Source organism: Melanotaenia boesemani, chromosome 14 (assembly GCF_017639745.1).
Source record: "Melanotaenia boesemani isolate fMelBoe1 chromosome 14, fMelBoe1.pri, whole genome shotgun sequence".
NCBI classification, from domain to species: domain Eukaryota; kingdom Metazoa; phylum Chordata; class Actinopteri; order Atheriniformes; family Melanotaeniidae; genus Melanotaenia; species Melanotaenia boesemani.
In genome coordinates this window covers 30,025,503-30,049,348 of record NC_055695.1, presented here as the reverse complement: position 1 = coordinate 30,049,348, position 23,846 = coordinate 30,025,503, and the positions used below count along the sequence as shown (strand labels likewise).

Below are 23,846 nucleotides of genomic sequence, written 5' to 3'. Positions count from 1 at the left end.
TTTTTAACTTGTAAATTAAAATGAAGTGAACCTACATGGTAGGGCTTCTCTCCCGTGTGGATGCGCAGGTGGCTCTTTAGCGTCTGCAGGTGACGGAAGCGTGTCCCACAGATCTCACATGGGTATGGCTTCTCACCCGTGTGGATCAACACATGAGCACGAAGATGAGCCACCTACACCCAGAACAAAAGGCAAAGAAATTGGCTTTCAGAGCAGAAAACACGAACTGGACGATGACTTTAAAGACCTTTTACACACAGACACTTAAAGGAACTTCTGTCAAGCTGAAACTAACTACAGAGATCCATGAAAGGTGTTCTTACCTGTACAAAACGAGCTCCACATGTCTCACATTTGTATGGCTTCTCTCCTGAGTGGATGCGAGTGTGAGTCTTGAGGTTAGCTGGTCTGTTAAACTGAGCACCACAGATATTACAGCGATATGGTTTCTCTCCTGAAAATGAGAAATCAAGACATTTAGAGCTCTGCAACAAAGACGAACACACCTGAAAGGTAAAGAATGAGTCAGAGGTCTTCCTTTTTACCTGTGTGGACGGTTTTGTGGCTGGCGAGGTTGCCCTTGTACCTAAATGCAGCCTGACAGCGGTCACACTTGTATGGCTTGTCGCTGTGTACCTGAAGCATGTGCTGCTTCAGAGCTTCATCCTCGGCGAACTTGGAGTCACATTCGTTACAGAAGAATGTACCGTTTTCTGTCCAGGAGAAATCAAAGCTGGAAGTTAACCACTACTCTGATAAACCAAGGGATCTGATCTGATGAAAAATAAACACCAACGCACCACAGCTGGAGTCTGAATATTCTGAGTGAAGCTCTGCCATGTCTTCTGAGAGGCGGGACCTGGAGGTGTTGGGACAGACCTCGGAGTGCTGTGGTGACTGGGAGCTGCAAGTCGAGCAGCTGAGGCGGTTCAGGTAGAGTTGAGGATGGCCATCTCCGTTCCTCAAAGACGCCTCGAGTCCACTGTACACAAATGAACACAAGTTCAGAATCCAGAAAAGCAGATTTAGACTCTGTGCATTCACTCAGGGTCTCATTAAAGTTTGTATTTAAATAAAATCTCCAGACGTGCATGTTAGAGAAACCTCACCCGTTGATGATGTTGTTGAGTCGACTGGCCTGCGGCGCAGGTAGATCCTCGCTGTAGTCGCTGCTCTTGCTTGTGGTTTGAGGGTCGAGGCTCTCCGAGTCGCTGGGGTGAAGGTAGGGCTGCAGGCCGAGCCGCTGAGGAGAGCGAAGCCCCGGATCCTCTTCTTTCGCGCTCTGGTTCAGCACGATGAACTTGTACTTCTTCCAGTTGCGAGCCTTGGGGTCTGACGTGCCCTGCGGGGCTTGTGCTCCGCTGGCTTGGGAGAGGCTGGCATTCTTGCTGCTGCTGGACTCCGTCGGGGAGTTGGGCTGGCAGTCTGATTTTAGGGGGCTCTGCGGGCTGCTCACCAGACTCTTCCGCCCAGCGGAGGAGATTCCCAGAGGGTAGTGCTGATGGATGAGGTCCTCCTCCACCTGAGGAGTGTGCTCTTTGCTTGAGTCTTTCTGATGCTCCAGGGTCAACACGGGAAACACGCGCTTCCTAGAGCTGAAACCAATAGACTGGCCAACATCCTCGTGGCCCTCCTTCCTCATCTCATCTCTCACCACCTCCCTGGAGGCGTAGGTGGTTGAGTGAACAATGCTGGAGGAGCTAGTGCCAAGAGCCCTGGTGTATTCTGCCCTAATGGCGTTGCTGCTGTCATGTGGAGAACAGTGCTTGTGGTGGATACCACTCTTTGAGAGGTCAGGAAAAGCATTTTTGGTATCAGTCAGTTTGCAGAGGGGGAAAGGGAATCCTGGCATGGGAAACTGCCCGTAGAGATGGTAGTTGCTGGGGCTGCTGACCCCGCTGAACATGTTGGGGCCGTAGGGCCTTCCATCCCTGAACGGAGCCATGCGGCTGTGCAAACTCTCAACAACATCATGAGGACGGTAAGCGTGGACATCCTGAGGTAAAACCAAGGGACTGACCAAAAACTCGTCTCTAGGCAGCTTGGCTGTCGGATCACTGCAACGAGAGCGAGACTGTAAACATACAGACGCTGATAATCATGGATTTACACTGAATGTGTGATGGAGCTTTGCTCTACCCACCTGGATTTGATAAATCTGTGACAGGTGTCCACAACATGGTCCATCTGCAAATAAATAGCCGTATTCATGATAGCCATAATCAGACTTTCCTTTAGTGTAAGTCGGGATGTGTACATAAACTCCAGCAGGATGGCGAAGCCTTCTGGATCCACCTTTGGGTCCAGACTGATGGCATTAAGGTTGCACTTGTGGGAGTCGGTGAAGATAGAGTAAAACAACCCACTGCAGCCATGAAACAGAAAAAAAGAGAAACGATGAAAAACAAAAATGAGATTATTCATAAAAGAGCAGCAGAAGAACTGGCTTAAAACTCTAATTAAATATCACCCACCTGCAAGCCATGAGGACAGTCTTGTGTGCACGAAACTGCTGTCTGTTGACCAAGATGGTGACATCTGTGAGAATATCTCTGCTGCGCAGCCGATTCAGGTTGAGCAGGACATCACTTGCATGGCGTGTGAACTGTATGCAGCTGTCTGCTGCGCAAGCCATTTTCTCAAGTTCTGCAAAACGAAGAAAAATACATTAAAAATATATTTTTACATTTTTAAAATACATTTTAAAAAAGGAAGAAGAGCCTTCATGGCTTAATTTTAGCACAAAGTATTTTGTAATTTTGGATAATTTCATGAACTGGCTTCAACTAAAAATCAGAAACTACCAGCTTATAAAAATAAAGGAAAGATTCAGTGATCACCAGAAGGCGGCGCCATTTATTAAACAAACAACGTCTAGACATTTAAATTTCTACCTCTGGAATAATTTCACTCTCTCTGAAACTCTGGTTGGCAGGTTAATGTGACAAATCAACTACAGATTATACAGGCTAATAAAAGAAAAGATAAAAATAAATATATTTATTAAACATATAAAATATCACAATATTCTTTTCAAGAAATGATTCAGTTTAATTATAACACTGTTTAAATAATAAGCACTTTAACATTATTTACAACACAACTTGTGTCAAAATGAGCAGAAATTTTCTATTTTCTAAAGTTCAAGTTCAAATTTTTCCAACGCTTCAGAAATGTTATTTTGCAAGCAGCAGATTTATTTTTGGGGAAAAAATAAAATACATGTAAACATATACATATACATATATATACACACACATATATATATACATATATATATATATATTTCCTTTTCTAAGGAGTAAAAAGTTTATATTTTTTAGGAATTGTTCATTAAAAAAAATATTAATGAAACACTTAGGTGGGAAAAGTATCTTCCAAAATCAGGATGTTTTTAAGACACTTTTTTTTTCTTTTTTAACTAAACACACAAATGACATCCTAATTTTTCATTTTTAGCTAAGATGCCCTTGCCTTGACAAAGACTACCAAATAAACCGGAGCAGGTTTAACAGTTAAAAGACAATAACAGTTTTTCCATAGGGGGGAAACTGCGCTTCGTGCCAGTCTGCTGCACCGTATTCCTGTATTTCTGGATCAGATACTTTATGGAAGCGAAAACTAAGTGAATCAACCCCAGGAGGAGGAGAAAAAAGTTTTACAGCATGCAGGCGGATTTATGACAGTATCTTTAACTCAATGTCAAGAGTGAAGTCTGAAACTGGACACGTCCATAAATAGAACCAGGACACCTTAAACTGACGGGTGGTAAATAATGACCTTCTGCAGATTAAACATCAACCAGCAGCATAAACAAATCTAACTACACTTCTGGAAACCGTGAGGATTACTACCAAATAACTTAATTCTTTCGGCTTGAGAGTAAAAGCTATATTTACATATTTTAATCAGCTTAAAAATTCACACCATCTCTGCGGTTTTATTTGCATTAAGGACCCCAAATATTAACTACAATCAAACCGAAACTCTCTAGGGGGGAGAGAAAAACTGCGCTGGTGAAACCTCTAAACTTGGTTTAACTGTCGCGAGCTCGTCAGTGTCACAGTGGAAAAATAACAAGACAACTTGTAGCCTCTACCGCGGAAAACACACACACACCCCTCCGCAGTGAGATTTCCGCACCGACCTTACGGTAACAGGGGGTTTTGATCGGCGCAGCTTTTTTTGCGCTCCATTAGAGCAAATTACCATCGCTGCGGCCGCGAAGTAAAAATATCCTGAACCTGAGGCTGCCATGCTGCCAGCAAAGTTCGTGTGACAGCGCGCGCGTGCCACCGCTTCGCTGCGTGCTGACACTTCGAACGTGGCATCAAATCAGAGCGTGTCAACACAGCCACATCCACCCCAAGCGCCGTGTGCGACAGCCCGGGCTCCGGACAAGCGCACCCCATGCGCTCAAACAACCTCCCCATCCGTTTCCCGTCGGTGTAGTCATCTATCACCCGCTATTACAGCTTTACAACGCGAGTTAAATGTCAGCGACAAGCGGAGGAGAGGCTGCTGTCTGGCCCCGCTGCTTCCCCAGCGCAGCGCCGAGGCAGCCGACCTGTCAAACAGAGCGGCTGCTCCGGCTGTCACCGCAGCAGAGTTTCTGCTCGCGCTGACACGGTCCCACACAGACCCGGCTTCACAAACATTTCACCCGCAACAAATGGACAAATGTCTAAAGCATCAACAGTACATAGTATATAACAACTTCGCGCCAAATAATAGGAAAAATGAAATTTAAAAAAATCACCTGGTAGCGCTTTCCTAGAAACTTCTTGCATCACCACTTCTAAGAACCCCAGTTCTAAGAATCAGAGGAGCTCAATTCTCGGAATTTGAGCCCGAGACCGTACCATTCCTCCAGCGCAGGGGAGAGATGCCTTTTTCTCCAGCAACGAGAACAAATGCTTTTAAAACCTGCTTTTTTAACGCATATTACGCCCAGTAATTTTTATAGTAATAATGTTAAAAGATACGCGTTTAAATTACAGGAAAAATAGATTTTATGATCAAAACTAACGCGGCTATTTGCTGTGTCTAAGTCTAAATCCCCCTACGTTTGGTTGAGCCCGCAGTCACAGGACGTCGAGCTGGCTACGTCACCGCTTCTTTTAACCCAGCCCCCGAAATTCTCAGAACTAATTTATATTCCATGACTTAAGCAATCTATCTATCGTGTCGTTGCCTTCCGTCGCATTCAATACACAGACCCTACATGAACAGCACAAAGCCAGACCTGTAAATTAGGTCCGTGCCGACGGTCCATGTGACAGGCTTGATTTTTTTCTCTCTTATCACTTTGTAGCCAGATTTTCCTGCAGGTATACAAACTTCATAGACAGGAGAAATGCAGCGAATCACCTTCGGGGGGGTTTGTTGGAAAAGGAAAGCTTTAATCGACATATTATTCACACCGTTTTGCGATGGGACTGCTTTTTCTCCCCGCGCGAGGTTAAGATTTGTTAAGTTTTCACCTGCACGTGGCTTTCCAGCTGTTACTGCTTCGTAGAAAGTGATGCTTTTGTTTGTTTTGTGCTTAAAAAAAAGCCCGTGGCTATCTGGAGACGTGATTTTAGAGAATGATCATCATAACGATTGCTGTAAAAATACTTGATGTGAGCTTCTAGAAAGCATCCAGTCTGTTTAAAATGCTGTGAGACATTGTAAAATTTCATAGCAAGGACAGGTCTGTGGGTGTTTTTGGTGTTAAACGACAGTTCAGCTCTTGTTATGACTGACTTGGTATGTTTCCCTGAAAATACCCCTTTTTATTGCATTGCTGTAATAAGAAAAAATCAGGATGTCATGTTTAATACAGTGAAAATATGCAAGGAAAATTAACTGAATGCATTCGTGTACACTGAACCATTTAATTTAAAGCATGTGTACTCTATGTTGCATAACTTCTCAGAGCTGAGCAAAAATAAACTTTTTTTTTTTTTTTTTTTTACATCTCAGCCTTGTAGTTTTGTGTTGGTCTCTTTCATCACCATGAAATTAAAGACATTTAAGACAAGCTGAATTTAGTAATTTTGGTTCAACACGAAGGAGAGAGCTGCTGTGGATTTGCACATTTTTCTATCGGAGATGACAGCATCTGAGAAGTTGTATTCATCTCATGAGATGTGGGCACACAGTTACTGTCAGTGACTCACCTTGGAAACCTGGCTTGTGGTGATTCCAAACCACAGATTCCCCGTCTTTTCTCACCCCGTTCACTCCTTGGCACAGGAGGAGCATTTGCTGGGCTGGAGAACACAGACAAACAAATAAATCAAATTAAATGTAAAATACGTAGGTGTTGCTTCAACAGTGAAAATGCCCATTGAGTTTTTAAACTCTCCCTTCAGATAGAATCAAAACAGTGACCAACAATAGTTGCTGTTCTTAGATTTTGTTTTAAATGAGTGATGCTATAGTGCAGAGTTAGTAAGATATTTAAAAATTAAGCTGATCCACATAAAGCTGTAAACATAAGTACATAAAGTGAAAAACATACACTCTATAAGAGTCAATGTTATTACTGGTAATAACCTGTGCATTTAATGTTGATGCTTCCCATAAGAAGATCTCTAATACCTTTCCTTTCTTGGACGTTTTTATGAAGTCTTTAAAAGTCATTTCTGATAATTTTATTACTTCATGATGAATGATAAGTACCATTAAGATAACTCTGTACGTTTGCAAATCATATGGGTAGTAGTTGTGAATGTGATCCCCACATCTGTGGCGTTTGAACTGCTCGATACCTTCATCATTCTGTGGCTGTGTTTTTTTTTTTTTTTAAATCCAGTGTACGGCAGTACTCTGCCTCAACGCATGTGACATTTCCCTGTGGATTGCCCGAGCATCCGCCCATCTGGATCCGGCATCCCACTAAAAACACTTCAGGTGTTCACAAACCATTAGGGAGAGTAAAAAGAGGGGGGAAGAGCAGGGGGGGAGGAAAGTCTCCAAAATAATTAAGACGAACGCTTTTACAGCAATCTCCGATTCAGCACTGCCAAATAAAGACTGTGTTGAGCTCCAAACAAAGAGCAGCGTCAACTTTATTTCAATCCACTTGGGGGATGTTGAAGGCGCTCCAGCACAGTTATGCATAATGCACGGCCATAAACCATCCAGGAGTTAGGAGAGAGATGTGTAATTTACCAAGGCCTCATGCTGTGCCCAGCTATAGAGGGATGAGATAATTACTGCAAATCCTTGGCAAACTTTTCCTCAACCAATTTCTTGCAAAAAATAAATGACCCACTTACAGAGGGCAGAGGAAGAGCGCCGAGAAGCTGATCAATATGCCCCAGTCTGAACTGATTGGGGGTGCATTAACACACTACGAGCTGTGTATGGGCTAATCCCCGGATCTTCATTCAGGCTGGATAATTAAACAAGCGGTCATGACGTTTAGGGTCTCGGTGTCTTTGTCAGAAACAATCACAGCAGGAGCGGCTTGTGCCTGTGATCCCAGTCAGAAAAAAACCCACTCATGACACAGTGTGAAACACCTTTTTGCCTATACTGGGTGCATGATAGGTCATTGAATAGAAATGCCCACTGACAAAAGCCTGAGGCCCGGAGGTTGCCTCACTTTTTTTTTCTTTTCTTCACAAACTGCACACTTTTGTCTCGTTTCACAGCAAATTTCTGCCAACTTCAGTGTTCATTGTCAGCAAAGATGTGAGTGTGGAGTTTTGTTCTGAGAGGCATGATGCAACCGCGCTGTAACACCAAACAGATAATGCTGTTAGCTACAGAGGGCTTTTTAGTTCCTTTCTCTAAAAGAATTTCTTTTTATATTGTTAAGTTTTACTTTTTTAACTCCATGCATCCCGGAAGCTTTCTTTTTTCCTTTTGTCTACACATCAGTTTCTCTTTGTTAAGCCTCCTAACGACTGCAGGTGTGAATTTTGGAGCAACTGCAAAGTGTCAATAAAAAGATTTCTTCCCCAGGTCTTACTGTATGTATTTATACATATTTTTTGTCCTTGATCATCTATTTGAGGAGATCTCTGAAAACATACAGTAAGACATGCATCATTTATAACGACTGTTAAAGAACATGAGGTGTAATAATTGGAATCGGTGGACAAGTTCACTTCAAAAGCTTCTCAGTGCAGGAGGGGAAGCTTGCCTCCTGCTTTTTTAATTAACAGACAGAGTAGTCATATTCTGACATGAAACCCTGTCTGTTGCGTGTGTGCACTCCCGGTTGAAAGTTGTCTTTTATCCCACTTGACAAGGTTAAACACACGCGGGAAGATTAGCAGCAACTCTGAATGATAGCGGTAAAGAGCTCTCTGAGGTTAACATTTTATCTAAAAGGGGCTTCATGATTACAAATGATCATTGTGGCATTGCACTTAATTAAAGGGGCTTTTCAGGGTCTTCTCAAACTTGTATTCATGAGTTGTACATGTATTTTTGTAGTTTTTGATGGTCAATACCAAAATAGTCTCCAGAGATTTGAAAGCTTTGTTGTAGATGATTTTATTCTGCTCTTATGAGCTCTTTCAAAAACAAATAAACACATCTGGACTCTCAAAGTTGTCTTTGGAGCAAGTTTTCTGCAGCGTGCCTCTGTGGATAACCTTGAGTTGACCAGTTTGCTTGTGCAAGCTACATGCTAAGGTTGGAGTCAGAGCAGAGGCGTGTAAGTGGGCTGGAATTCCAATTTAGTCAAATCAAAGCATGTGGATTCAGGACTTTCTCAAGGCCAGCTGAGAGGAGCCCAGGAATGCAGCCTGCATAGTCAAACTTGATGGAATTTTCCACGCATACCACAACGAACCTCTCGCCAGTGTGCCATCTGCTGGATGATGGGTCAGTAACTTCCAATGAGGAAGACAAAGGAGAAAAGCGTGTAGCAGATTTGTGCCATCCTCACAAAACTCCACAATATTTGCCATTTGCTCTGTCTTCCTCTTTTCTTCCACGCGATCCAGTTCTGCAGAAACACAGCCGTTCCGAGCGTGCACGAGGAGGAGCGGTTATGTTTGAGAGAACTTCTGCACAGATTAGTATCAAAGCTCTGTTTATGTGCCTCCACGTGGGCTGAGTTAGGTATTTTAACAGAGGTATCCTCTTTGACAGGAAGCTTAAGTGCAGGGATTCAAATGGTAAACAAGTGGGTCTTATTTCTTTGCACCACCCTCGATAATGATCCAATAAGAACCATCTGTCTGACTCAACCCCCCTTTTCTGCTCTACTGTCAAAACATCTAGTTAGTGTCAAGCTGCAGGTCTAGACTGGCTGGATGTGTGGAAATGTTTCTTGTATCGCAGCATTTTTGTTTCTTTTTGTCTTTGACATTAGGCTCACTCGTACTCCTATTTACAGATGCACCCCCACTGCACAGGGGAAATTCCCACCAGGGTTTTTGTCTCGGATAGAAATAATTAGAGTGGTGGCTATGTGATTGAAACAGAAAGATAAAAAAGTAAAGCATGAATCGAAGTATGAATGCAAGCTGACCTAAACACATGAATTACAAAAGCAAATCATAAAAAAAAGTACTTATTCCAATTTTAATCCAAATTACTTTGGTATTTATCACAAGACAAAAAACCACACAAACATGTATTAAATGTTTTAATATAAAAAATGTGTTAATAATAATAATAATGTCACAACCAGAGATGCAGATTAGGATTGTAAAATACAATAAAAATAAAAAATGAATCTGCATGCACAGATCTCCAGTTCACTATTTGCAAGTGTTTAGTCAACAGAGGTAACATCTGGCGTGTTTTTCCATCGAAGATGTGGAAACTTCCAGCACCAATGAGCTTGTGGTGATCTAAACAGTCAAGACTCAAAAGCTGCCAAACCAGTTAGGATTAGTTGTCATGTATGCAGCGGACGCTCGGTCCTGCTGCACCATCGCTGGTGCACAGCAAGTAAAACAGGGGAATGCTGGGACTGCAGCAAATATGCTCACATTATTCCATTATTCAAGTTTGTAGTGATTCACTGCACACAGATGCAGTCTCTCCGCAGTGTTTTGTTGCTGGCCTCTCACGTCATTCCTCTGGTTAACTTGGAGCTCTTCCCTTGCTAGCTTTTTTTAAATTTTTTCCCCCCTTTGGCCCAGTTTTGATTTCAACCATATCAAATTCTCCCAATGGTCCACCGCCTCTAAGTAGTTACCTCAATATAGTGCCAACTGCTGATACTGGTCTACAGGGCTGGTTAAACAGGAACTGCACACACCTTGCTCCAGGCCACAGTTCAACAAGAGCCACACACAAAGCAACAACAGAGAAATCAGCACATCCACCACTTCAGCACTCCGTCTGTCTGTGTTGCTTCCATGCCAGAAAAAAATCCTAAAATATGAATGTAATCCTGGGTAGAGCGCGGCTGAAGTTCTTACTGAACATATCTACATATTTTATTACCTCACGTTCAGACACGAGAGGTCAGATCCATCTCTTCTCTTCAAACATGCAGAAGCAGGAGCTGCAGACGAGCTTTCCATGAGAGAAATCTGGATTCAGCCCCTCATATTCCCACCAAAGATTCCTGTGCATCTAACATTTCCAACCTGCAGTGGCATAGTGGTGTATTTTCATGTCAGCTCTTTGGTGGTTTCCTCCAGCTAAAGAAGTAAATGGATTTAAATCCAACATGGAAACATGGGATTGGTGTGGATGAGAGCAATCCCACTGAGGCCACGAAGTAAAAAAAAAAAAAAATCGTCCAACTCTGTGTGCTGACACGGATTGGAGTAGAGATAATTACAGCATTTAGTTTAAATAAAATATCAAATATATATATTAATAATGTATTCAATGCACAGACATTAACAAATAATTCAATATTTTTTCCAGGTTTTTCCCAAAATCACATTTACTTTTGTGGAATTTTCTCAAGAAACTGAGTCTGTTTCATCAAAGCCTAAACCTTGATTTTATTAAATACATAAAGCAATAAAAAAAATTCTCCCACGGTGTTTTTGTGCAAGAAACAAATCAACTCCAACAACAATCAGCTGTAATTAAGACTGATTTTTGCTGTGAAATGTATTTTTGATTGTACTCCTGCCTCACTAACCTTCACTGCATCCCTCTGTGCACTCATTAAAAAGCATCTCTGCAGCCCAGGAAATGGCAGCTGGAAGTTCAGACTGTGCCAGCTCTTGTGCACATTCACATTATAGTTATCTGCACTTGATCATGCAAGAGAGCCACTTTTGATATTTGCAGCACTTTGAAAACTGTTGTTTTCTGCAGGCAGGAGACCACAAGCAAGAACAGCACGTGTGAGCTGAACAGAAAAAAAATTAACCGACCAAATTTTCCAACCAGCGTGGAAGCACATTAACGACCTGTTGACTCTAAACTCAAACGTACAAAATGAAAAAAGTTTGGCTTTTACTGAAGGTCTCAGATGGGAAGAAGGGTTTAATCTAAAGCACTCACCTTTGTTTTCTGCGTCCTTTGAGCGCATGAGGAGATTCTTGTTGTGTGAAGCTGGCATGAAAATCAAAACTGAATCAAAAAGTTCTCTCAAATTGCTCATATCGCATCCTGGCTAATGTCAAAAGTCCTTTTTACATAATTTTACATACAACAGATAAAACCTGTGAGGACATTATTTAGTGGATTCAGTTCTCCCATTTGCTTATCAGATGTCCGTTGTTTTATCACACTGCCTGTCCTTTACTGGTAGTTTGCATGCATGTTAAGTCTGAACAAGTGATTCAGCAGCACACTGATTAAATCTCAGAGATTAACTGGCCAACATAAAAGGTGTATGGAAATCTGTAGCTTTATCAAAGGGATCAGTTAGCAAGCCAGTGTTTGTGGCCTGTGCGTGAAGTGTTTGGCTGTCATCCATCCTGCTGAGGTGTGAAGTTCCTACTAAATATTGACAACTGTTAGAAAAAGGGACACTCAGATATTTAGATTTATTTGTCCCATTTCATAAATTAAACTGAATGCACATGCATGTAACTTCAAAATTCCTGAGGACGCAAGGAAGCCATTCGTAATAGCATAAAATAAATGGCATGACTAGGAAAAAACTGAATGAAATTTGTACATTTTATAAGCTTTTAAAATGTTGTGAGACATTAAGTCACATGGATTTTTCAGGAATCTAAATTATACTTCAGCTCATTAAAGGCTAAAGTTGAGTTTGTTCTCTTTTCACTGCACTCTGCATTCATTTAGCCGCTTTCATTTTTAACTAATGTTGACAAACAGAAGATAGAAGTCTGACCTTTTTTCATCTGGAAGGAGTGAGGCATGATGGGATCTGTCGGGACCCAGGTGGCAGCGTTGAATCTTCAGCTCAAAGTCCTGTTCAGGAAGTGATGGGACCTCTCCCCTGGGGTTCCAGAGTGTTTTCCACCAGTGTATTTTTTCGGTTTGTCTGGCGAGTAGCTATTTGATCCGAGATGCAGAGCCTGACTGGTGCCCGATGCCTCTCCCCTGAGTGGCAGCTAAAGCTTGGAGGGGATGAAGCTGTTCTTCAGTGGAAGAGCGGCACCGGATCTGTGTCTGGCGGTGGCGGAGAAGCTCTGGTGAAGCCTCGTGTCTGTCCCTGTCGAGCAGGATGGAAACGCTTGTGGAAAGGCGGGCACAGCAGCCGGGCTGAAGTGAGTCAAATTGACTGAGCACGCTTCATGTTAGAGAAACGGTCCACAGGGCATCTCTCTGGCTCTCTGAGCTGATAGGCCGCCTGCACTCTAGCGTTCATTGATTGTAGCACTCAGTCGCTCCACTTTTCCACGAATGCTAAAACCATGGGACAGGCTGAGTTTGGAAAAAAAAAAGAGAGAGAGAGAGAGAGAGGGAGGGAGAGATTAAACAGCCTCTAAAATAATCCCAGTTTTTCTATATAGAATTCATTTGAATGTAGACTCTAAAATCCCATTAAGCCACAGGGGCACAAAGCGTAGAATAGTGCCTTTAACATGGAGGAACTCTTAGAGCTCAGGCCATCTGCCAGATCAGTTTTTCATATACAGCAATGACACATTGTTTTATAAACAGAGCTTTTATACAACAAACATTTCAGTGTCCCAGAGCATTAATCTACCTAAGCTTATCTCAATCCATGGAACTAGATATTGCTCTTTATAACTTGTGTAGTGGAGGGGGTGTTGTTGCATCACACCAGCTGTCACTTCAACATGCCACAGCCAATAGGAAGGTCAGTAATGTTGCTTCTAGAGGAAAATTAGGGAGGAAATCCTGACAACAGAAAAGGAATATTTAAGAGTGGTGGGAGGGGATAATATTAATAGTGATTTGCTTTTATTTTATTTTTTTTTACTTGCAGGGCATCAACATCTTATTTTTTTAACTCTGGTTAACAATGCACGTGCATCACTGCGTAACTGCTTGACACCTGATGTTGAACTCAGATTGGATGAATGCAAGTACCGTCTGTGCAGATAAGCTCATCTCACCGGTAAGAACTAAAAAGGCTCTCACCATTACCAGCACTTTCTAAATATTACAGGAAAATGAGACATGCATGATGTCTGACAGATCTTACCATGTACAGTGTGTTCGCCACAGCTATGAGATAATCCACTGGATGAGTGGACTAATATTCAGCCAATCCTACTAAAGCCAAATTAGTCCAACACATTTCCATCATATTCAGAGTAAAGCGGCCCCTAACAATCTGAGCTCTTGGGATACTGACAGCAAATGACCGGTGAGCCTCGTAGATCCCTGTGATCCAGGGATAAACTCATGAAGAAGCTTAAACCTCTTAATGACACACAAATCAAAGTCAACAACAGGTCATGCTGCCTCAGAGGAAAAGTTTGGATACTGCGCAGTTGTTTCCTTTCTCCAGCAGCCACAGTGAAGCAGAGAGAACCTGGGCGGCATTGGAGAGGCCTCACAATAAAGACATCAAGGCTAAGTGGAGTCCAAACGGTCAACCCCCCCCACCTCGCTCTCCGAGGCTTATGTGAGGTCAGCTTCTGCAGAGCAGAGTATGGGTGACCTTAATCATCAGAGGGATATTTGGGTTTTACTTGGCAGCGATGCGACACATGTGGTCATCACTGCATTCGACTGGCAGGCATATAAAATGAGAAGAGGCCAAGGTCGGTTTGCAAAGTGTAATCCATATCATCCCGTTACAGAAACTGTGCTGCCATCAGCCCCGGGCCAAACAGCGCCAGACACGTTTTAATGTTGATAACCGTGTGGGATTATGCTGTCATCTGATATAATTTTGGCCTGATTCAAGTTAACAAAATAGCGATCATCCAAAATCTTTAAAAGGGGAAACTTTCTAGATGCAAACCTTATTTGATTTCATGAAGTGTCTTTTTATTTACATTTCTCTGCTTTGTTTAATTCAGACAAATTTGTACATATTTTAAGCCCAACTTCCACAGCTCTCTACAACATGCCTGTCAGTAATTTCTGAAACAAAAAAAGTTGGGATCAGTGATGCCTCTCTGTCTGCAGATGGATTTATCACCCGCTCTTTTCCAAGAAAGACATTTAACTGAAGAGTAGCCCTATGGGAACATGTAAAAACAAGTTTATAGATAAGCCGTCTATAGGCTGTTTTCAGCACTTGTGGACAGGAAATGGCAGATCATCTATAAACAACCTGCTGTGTTGCTTCGGTGTGTTTTTCACAGCGTTCGCCGCTCATCTGTTTGGAAGATAACCTTTCCCAGGCAGTCGGCTGCAGGTAATTATCACATCAGTGAGGGATAAAACTCACACGTCATTTTCACTTACCTGCCATCACACAGATTTGTAATCTAACCACTACTAGCTTTTGTTGTTCCACCGTGGAGCTCCCCTGGTATCCATGGCTGCCGCTATCAGCTCTAATAAAGGTCACAAGAGCCAAACGTGGAGCTTTGCATTAGCTGGCATTTATAGTGAAGAGGAAACATATTTTGGGCGACTAACACAGAGTCATCTGTAACATTCTCACACTGATTTTCTTATGAGAGAGCATACTCTATGAACAGATGTGAACACAACGCAATGTTCAGCACCAGGAGTAAAATCTGGCGGGCAGCTGCAGCAGGAGCAGCTTTTTTTTGTGTGCGAATGCATCAACAGATTCATCAACCTCCAACTTTCAAAGTTTCTAGATGTTTTCCAAAGTCTGTTCTAACGCCAAGATGCAGAGTGTTGCAGAGAGCTTGGCTGCGAGGAGGTCATTTGAAATCAACGACACTCACCAGCCGCGTCTTTAGGTCCACCTGTTCAACAGCTTGTTGACACAAATATCTAATCAGCCAATCACAGGGCAGCAACTCAACACACCTGACATGGTGAAGATGACTGAGCATCAGAATGAGGAAAAAAGAGGATTTAAGTTAAGTTGGTTTGAGTATTTCAGAAACTGCTGATCTACTGGGGGAAAGAAAAACATGACAAGCTGGTTGCTAACATTAGCCACGCATTTGCCATTGTATCCATGACAACGAAGCTTAAAGGATCAACCACTTATAGTGTGACTTATAATGCGTTATCAGTACTTCTTTTATTTTTTACATCCAAGCTGTAAAACCATTTACCTTAATATGGCTCAATGAGGTATCGTCCACAGAAGACAACTTTTCTTCAGCCATGTTCACACTGCAGGCAAAAATGGCCCACATGTGACCCATATCTGACTTTTTTTTTTTTTTAAATCACAGTCTTAACACCGTCATAGAAAAAACCTCAAAAGAGGCAACACAGTAGTCGGTGGTGACCTGTGCAGCCATTAAATACATCTTTGCTTCTTTTACTGGTCATACTTAAGCTATACTGCCCCCAGTTTACTATGTTTGCTCCATCTAGCTATGCATCCACGAGTTATACGAGTTCTCTGAAAACAGAGCACGTCATTTTACTTACTTCATTTGAAATTATATTTAAATGGTGGCTTCTTATTGAAAACAGTTGAATCAACTTCAAATTGCTCTCTTTTAAGGTAAAGTTTCTTTTGTTATTATTTTAATCGATGCATGTTTTTGTTTCCTAAAATCTGTTTTTGCAGGTGGAGTACAGTCGCAAAACATGCCCGCAGATTTTCGGAATGCTTTTGTAACTTTCCTCCATGTTTGCACAGCAGTTGCCCTACCATTACAGGGCAAACTCAAAAATGTTGAATGCTGCGCAAAACTTTATTTTAGTTATTCAACTTTTAAAAAAGTAAACTATTATATAGATTCATTACATGCAAAGTCATATATTTCAAATATTTGTTATAATTATGATGAATATGGCTTACAGCTTATGAAAACCCAAAAAACTAATGAAGAAGGAGGAGACGAAGACAACGACGACTGTAGAGAAGGAAGGAGCTTGTGAAGAAAGGCTGTGTCGGGCATGTTTGGCATGTCGGGCGGTTACAAACAACTTTGCAGCGGTAAATTAAGCCACCAACCAGCGTCTGAAACTGAATTCGGAACGTGGAAGTGAACTATGAACTCAGCACTGGCACTAGTGGATGAACTGACTTTATAACCATGGCAATGTAAAAGAAAGGAAGGAAGTATAACGGGCGGCAACGTCTGACAACCCTTGAAACGGACATCCCTATTACGCACGTAAGGAAGAATAATGGAGCCTTAAGGTACACACATTGGTTTTTTTTAATCTGATGAGATTTTTTATCTGGTCGAGACCTCACACATGAAGATAAAAAAATCAGGCATTTAATAGTGTTGATTGTAGTGTGTGTGGTGGCTCCAATAATCTCAGCACAGAACAACACACACATAACGATGCTGTTCCACAACTGATCTACAATCTAGTTCTCCGAACCAGAAATCTCACATGACCAAACGGGATCTAACGTAGAAGAAGAGCAACAACCGGAAAATAACACCCAGCATGGAAGAGGATACAGGTGCTTGTCATAAAATTAGAATATCATGAATAAGTTGATTTGTTTCAGTAATTCCATTCAAAAGGTGAAACTTGTATAATGTAGACATTCATTCCTCACAGACTGACATATTTTAAATGTTTATTTCTTTTAATTTTGATGAAAACCCCAAATTCAATATCCCAAAAAATTTGAATATTACTTAAGACCGATACAAAATAAGGAGTTGGATGAATGGATTTGCAGATTTATTTGGCAAGGTCGGAAAACGAGGATCAAATATTTCACCCTTCAACTCCCCAAGGAAAATGGAGGGCTAGGCCTCCCATGCCTCAGAAATTATAGCCCCCTCTTAAATTGGTGCAATGAAAAATATATAGCTAGGTGGAAGGAGCTGGAGCTCAGTTCATCAAGTCAGTTCCCCATTCAGACTGCTATAGCGGATAAGGGCCTGATGGGCCGATTGGAAAAACTAGGGAACCCTTGCTGTCTCACACACTACAAGTCTGGCAGAAGGTTACCAACTCTTGCAAACTACATATCCATAAGTATTAAGAATTTTTAGATTGTTTGCATATCACTCAGACTTTATTCCTAATAAATATGACTAATTTCAAATCATGGTCAATGCGTGGTCTTTCAACCTTTCTTTCACTTCCTAAAAGTAATTTTGTCCACAGCTTTGAGGCCCTTAAGGTCAACTATGGCCAGGGGCAAAGTGAATTCTACAGGTACCTGCAGCTGCGATCATATATTAACCGTGAATGTAAATTGACTGACCTTTCGGATGTTGAGTCAATTTATTACCACATCCTGAAAAATGCTAGGGATGTGATCCCCTCCAAATCCACTTCAAAGCTATACAAAGCTATTTCCTGTGCCAGAGCTGATAACACCCAGTATATAAAGGCTTAATGGGAAAGGGAATCTAGGATAGGTATTACTACAGATGTGTTGAGTAATATTTGTTCATTTAAATGGTTGACATCCAGTTCCATGTCCAGGAGAGAATATAATTAGAAGAATATTATACGATACTTCAAGACTCCACGCCAGGACAATTATAATTATGGCATGCTGGACACAGTAACTGCGTTTCCATTGCAGTATTTTGCAAAATAAAAGCGATATTTCTAACATTTCGATAAAGTGCAATTGCGATTTGCAGTTGTTTCCATTGAATGGTGTTTAGCGCATTAGCCATTCTCTTCCCGCAAGACTCCACTTTGAGGAGGATATAGATTTCTAAATCTTTGTAAAACTCTTGCATTTCGCCGTTGTTTGCTATCAAGGATGGCGATTATATACTTTTTCTTTAAATATTTCTAAAAAGATTTCCGTCTCCTCCTGCGACTACTCAGACTGCGCCTCTCGATTTGAAATGAACTGGTCACGTGACCCGCTACGTCACGTCCGGTAAAGCGTAAATGCAAGAAAAGTGTTTCCATTACACTTTTGCAATATGCGTCTATATTGACACATCTGAAAAACCACCTCATGAGAGCATAAAAACTTTTTAGTGATATCTGAGAGTTTTTTTTTCAAAATGTAGGTGTTTCCATTACCGGTTTTTTATTGCGATATTTAGCTTTTGTGCAATTCTAGGGGTAATGGAAACGTACCCAGTGTGGCTCGACTAGTGCTAACCACTACCATATCTTTTGGGAATGTCCCAATTTAAAGACCTTCTGGCAGGGTATACAGGCTTCCCTAAGCACTGTTTTTGGGATTCAAATACCCTTGAGGTTTATAGTTCTCTACTTAGGCCACATTACGTTTTTGAAACATAGAAATGAGGTTAAGTTGTTTCAACTACTTTTAGTGGCAAGTAAAAAAGCAGATATGAGGAGGTGGTTGAGCCCGGTCAAGCCAACTCTGGACGAGTGTACTGGAATTAATTTAGAGATTTTCAGGATGGAAAAATTGGCCTACCAAATAAGAATTCTGAAGGGCCAATTCTACCAAATTTGGGGCAAATGGATCTCATCCATCGCCCCCACAAGAGCGGACTTTAAACTGCACAGACATTTTGATTATTGCAACTTGCTATTCATATTCTTTGACGGATTACCGTCCTATGGTTTTTATTTACTTTTTTCTTTTTTTCCAGTAGCATGGACATCCCCCATGTCCAAATTTACTGTTTTATTTTGCTTGTTTTTTTTTACTGGGGTTTTTCATTGGTGATCAAGTGGGACATGTAGGGCTTTTTTCATATAAAATACATTTGCAGAACTGTTCACAAGAGGAGTGAATGTTCTCGCTGATTACTGTTGCAGCTACATGGCTCCATACTTTAAAACAAAAATTGGAATGACTGTGTTTTTCTTTTGTAATTTTATATTACTGTAGATGTTTTTCTTGTCTTTCCAAAATAAAGATATAATAATAATAATAATAATAATAATAATAATAATAATAATAATAATAATAATAATAAAGATACAAAAAGGGATTTCTAGAAATGCTGGCCAACTGAAAAGTATGAACATGAAAAGTATGAGCATGTACAGCACTCAGTACTTAGTTGGGGCTCATTTTGCCTGAATTACTGCAGCAATGTGACGTGGCATGGAGTCCATCAGTCTGTGACATTGCTCAGGTGTTATGGGAGCCCAGGTTGCTCTGATAGTGGCCTTCAGCTCTTCTGCATTGTTGGGTCTGGCGTATCTTTCTCTTCACAATACCCCATAGATTTTCTATGGGGTTAAGGTCGGGCCAGTTTGCTGGTCAATTAAGAACAGGGATAACAATGGTCCTTAAACCAGGTACTGGTTGCTTTGGCACTGTGTGCACTGTGTGAACACTCAGCAGCAGTCCAGTCCTTCTTGTCTTTAGCCCAGGCGAGACGCTTCTGATGCTGTCTCTTGTTCAAAAGTGGCTTGACACAAGGAATGCGACAACTGAAACCCATGTCTTGCGTACGTCTGTACAGTGTCCGAAATTATCTTTTTGACTCACCGACCAAGTTGGCCTGTAGATGAAAAAATTCACCGGTCAAACATATTTTTTACTGGTCAAATTATTAAATTATTTTACACACACATACCTCTACACACTGGAAGTCACAGCAACATTAAACAAAGGCAACAAGAAAAATGGTTTTATTTGATAAAGTGTCAATGTCTGAATTCATTAACTAATCAGTTAACTAATCTTCCCTCTCTACTCTGTGCTTTTACACAGTCCATGAAGTCTGGTCTCCTGCTCCTAACAGTCCTTGTGCCACAGCATTACAGCCTTGGTGGGATCATACTCCCTGATTTCTGCATTATATTTTATTGTTTAAAAAATAAACCTAACAAAAATTGATAATAAATAAATTTAAAGCTTATTGATCTGATTCATGACAAATCAGTAATACTAAATATAAATAGCTTCTCAATAATCATAATAGCCTATTTATAATAATGAACTTAATAACTATTCAATACAATAACAACATGTATCATGATTATAATGTTGATAAGTTAATCGGTTGACAGCTGTTCGTAGTCTCGCAGAGTCACGTCACGCCAGTTATGCAGCTGTCGTCACCCTTGAAAACAGCTAAGCTAACAGGCTAATATCACGTCCAACAGATTGCTGCTGTGCTGACAGCGAGGCACGCGCAGGTGTGTTACCGCCTACACACGGCGCGTGAGAAGCAAGCGGAACCGTGAAGCAGACAGAAGGCGCCGCTATATCCAAACCATCACTTTTCACTGAACTTTCTGGTTGGGGCTGTAAGCTCTGCTGATTTATCCTCCAGTCCACCGTGCTTTCTTTTGGAAAGCTGGCCGACTCCTGCTAAAAATCTCCACATATTTACCCTACTTAATTAGCCTGAGCAAAACTGTAAACAGACCTGAAACAGTGCAGCACATTCTCGTGTCACATGCGAGTATTTGCGTCAGTGCATGTTTGTGTATGTGCGCGTCGTTCATACATGCAGAGAAATCCACCAAAGAAAGAAATCCAACAAAAGGAAGACTAAAAAAACATGACTGATTTGGTACAAACATTTACTCACCATTTGGTGGATAGCCCTCTGAGATTTACTCGCCAAACGAAATATTTACTCGCATTTGGCGCCTGGTGAGTGTTAATTTCGGCCCCTGCGTCTGTGCTGGTGGTTCCTGAAGCACTGACTCCAGCTGCAGTCCACTCTTTGTGAATCTCCCCCACATTTTTAAATGTGTTTAGTTTCACAATCCTCTCCAGGGTGTGGTTATCCCTATTGCTTGTACACTTTTTTCTACCACATCTTTTTCTTCCCTTCGCCTCTATTAATGTGCTTTGACACAGAGCTCTGTGAACAGCCAGCTTCTTTAGCAACGACCTTTTGTGTCTTGCCCTTCTTGTGCAACATGTCAGTGGTCGTCTTTTGGACAACTGTCAGGTCAGCAGTCTTCCCCATGATTGTGTAGCCAACAGAACTAGACTGAGAGACCATTTAAAGGTCTTTGCAGGTGTTTTGAGTTAATTAGCTGATTAGAGTGTGGCACCACTTTCCACAATATTCTAATTTTCTGAGATACTAAATTTGGGGTTTTCATTAGTTGTCAGTTATAATCATCAAAATTAAAAGAGATTAACATTTGAAATACGTCAGTCTGTGAGGAATGAATGTCTACATTATACAAGTTTCACTTTTTGAATGGAATTACTGAGATCAACTTTTTCATGATATTCTAATTTTATGACGAGCACCTGTATACAGGACAAAGGAATGGTGGTGGTCTTGGGACTACTGTTAACAGAAAAAGCCAGAAATGAAGAAAATAACAGACTGGAGATGGTGTGAACACAGACTTTATATCCTTCCTTCTTCCCAGTCAGCTCGCTCTCTGATTGGCTACATTCTGTTCCACATCACCATCCACGCAGTCACAACTCAGGAGTCGTCGGCTTTTCTCACACACGTGAAGATATTTTGTCATAAATATTGAACATGTTCAATACTTCCGACTGTCGGCCACAACCCGTTTCAGAGCCGATTATCAGAACAAATTCGCTCTTAACACACCTCAGACCAAATGATAATTTTATAGGAAAATCTTATGATAATCGGGCGTCCTTGGTCGGGAGGGGGCAAATCGGGACAAAAACAGCCTGATAATCTTTATGTGTGTAGCAGGCCTTAGTCTAGCTGTCATACGATGTTTAAATTTTGGGTAGGTACATGTTACAGCTACAGAGTTGATGAGTATTTGAATCCAAGCTGATTTTGGCATCCTGTTTATCAACCCTGTATCAGTTACACATTAGAAACTAAAGTCAAAAGACTCCTTTTTGCCTGTGTGCTTTGTTCCATCCACCTATCCATGATGGCCTGATGGAGTGTTGTCACTCCACCTCGTTGCAGTTTGACAGAACACAAACATCAGTGTGGTTTCTGATCTAACGAAGTTGGTTTGTTCACTGTCTTTATGTATCAGACAACAAAGTGTCTTTAAGACTTCTGCATTCATTTAAAAAAAAAAAAACACAAACCCTCTGAACCGTCTTAGAGCTGGAGGACATTATAAGAGCTGCTGCTTTGAACACTTGTTTGTTTGACTTTTCCAGACTTTTAGATTCTCTTCTATCGTCTTGTTTAATTGTTTCTTTCTCTGTATTTTGGTTTAAAAACAAACACATGATATTTGTGCATTTGACAGTCTTGATTCAAAAGACACTTTTTGCTTGTCGTTAGTTCACGATCAGCAAATGTTACAATTTATTCATTTTATGGACAGCATCAGTTTTAAAAAGCTATAAAACTGTTGAATAACATATATAACGGTAATGAAATTAACAATTTTCACCTAAAATGGATTTTTATAGATGAAAGACTTGTTGTGGACCAACTATTTAACTGGACTACTTTTACTGGACCGTTGCTGATATAGAAGGACTGTTTTTGTTGCAGTATCATCTGCTACTGGAGTATAGTATATCACATATACTTTTGCATTTGCGACTGGTCTGAAATAAAAGTTTACTGACTGTACCGTTATGATTGTAGCCTGGAATGGTATTTGTCATTCACATCTCAGGAATCTTAGCTTTCCAATGGTGTTTAATATGTAGTACTTGGAAAGGAGACTAAATAAAATACATATTTATTTGTGAATTGATGTCATGTCCCGCACATCGAATTATATTATATATATATATATATTATATATTTTTTAATTCCTTTGGAATTAAAAACAAATAAATAAATCACTCTTAAAAAGATGATCTGCTGATGTAAACCTCTGACAAAAAAGTTCTTCTCTCAAAAATCAAGCTTTTTAGATTTGGCTCAACTCAAAATGCAGCTCTCCTTTATTGGCTTTGGTTCAAAATTGAGTCACATTTTAAAGTTTTATGTATTTTTAATGATACTGTGATGTGCAAAACCAGTCCTGATAGCGATGTGTGTTGTCCAGGTTTTTGCTCGATAATATCAGCCAGACAAAGAGCTTCACTACTCTGTTGTTGGTGAGGAAGCGAGCCAGCTGAAAACATTTCCCTCAGAGGTAAGACAGTTGATAATGCTTAGAAAAAAAAAGAAGCCACGTTAAATGGCAAATCCACAAAAAAAAAAACAGATTTCAGGATATAACAGCAAAATCCTGCTGCTTCAAAAAGGCTTCAAAAGGTGCTGCAAGAAGCTCACAAGTGCGAATCATTTATGCTAAAAACTTTGCTGTAGGCAGGGATTGTCTCCGTCTACCACTTTAATACATATTTACATGCTAAAACATAAGAATTAGAATTCATTAGTGTAATCTGAGGTCTAGATCTAGATCAGGAGTTGTTTGATTAGTAGCTTTGGGACATTGTTTTTGTAGGGAGTCTGCCTGGCTCCTACTTTTGTTTTTCCTCATTTAGCATGACTGTAATGTGGTTGCGCTTGAAGACTAAACTCTGCTATCTCAGCTCTAATTAACAGAACATACAGAGTTCTGAGACACAGATTTGCTGATTTTTTTTCTTTCTCTCTGCAAATATCTTGGTGTTGTTTTTGTGCAAAGCACCTTGGCTTGCCTGCCTACTCATACTGATA

General features: G+C 41.0%; 1 protein-coding gene across 4 annotated transcripts in view; it reads right to left on the bottom strand.

Annotated features, from left to right (window-relative positions):
* bcl6aa (BCL6A transcription repressor a) overlaps nucleotides 1-23,846 on the bottom strand; it is a 31,479-nt gene that overhangs the window by 1,391 nt on the left and 6,242 nt on the right. For 2 of the 4 annotated variants that reach the window (XM_042006858.1, XM_042006857.1), the window contains exons 2-11: nucleotides 12,233-12,768; nucleotides 11,431-11,481; nucleotides 6,165-6,257; nucleotides 2,475-2,646; nucleotides 2,144-2,365; nucleotides 1,110-2,057; nucleotides 801-982; nucleotides 546-713; nucleotides 324-454; nucleotides 36-173 (exon numbers count right to left, since the gene is read on the bottom strand). In XM_042006858.1, coding sequence (XP_041862792.1) covers nucleotides 36-173; nucleotides 324-454; nucleotides 546-713; nucleotides 801-982; nucleotides 1,110-2,057; nucleotides 2,144-2,365; nucleotides 2,475-2,646; nucleotides 6,165-6,257; nucleotides 11,431-11,481; nucleotides 12,233-12,260 — 2,133 coding nt within the window. In that variant the 5' untranslated portion in view covers nucleotides 12,261-12,768. Of the gene's footprint in view, nucleotides 1-35; nucleotides 174-323; nucleotides 455-545; nucleotides 714-800; nucleotides 983-1,109; nucleotides 2,058-2,143; nucleotides 2,366-2,474; nucleotides 2,647-4,759; nucleotides 4,898-6,164; nucleotides 6,258-11,430; nucleotides 11,482-12,232; nucleotides 12,769-23,846 lie in introns of those variants that run through there. The other 2 variants (XM_042006859.1, XM_042006860.1) reach the window with 2 other exon arrangements.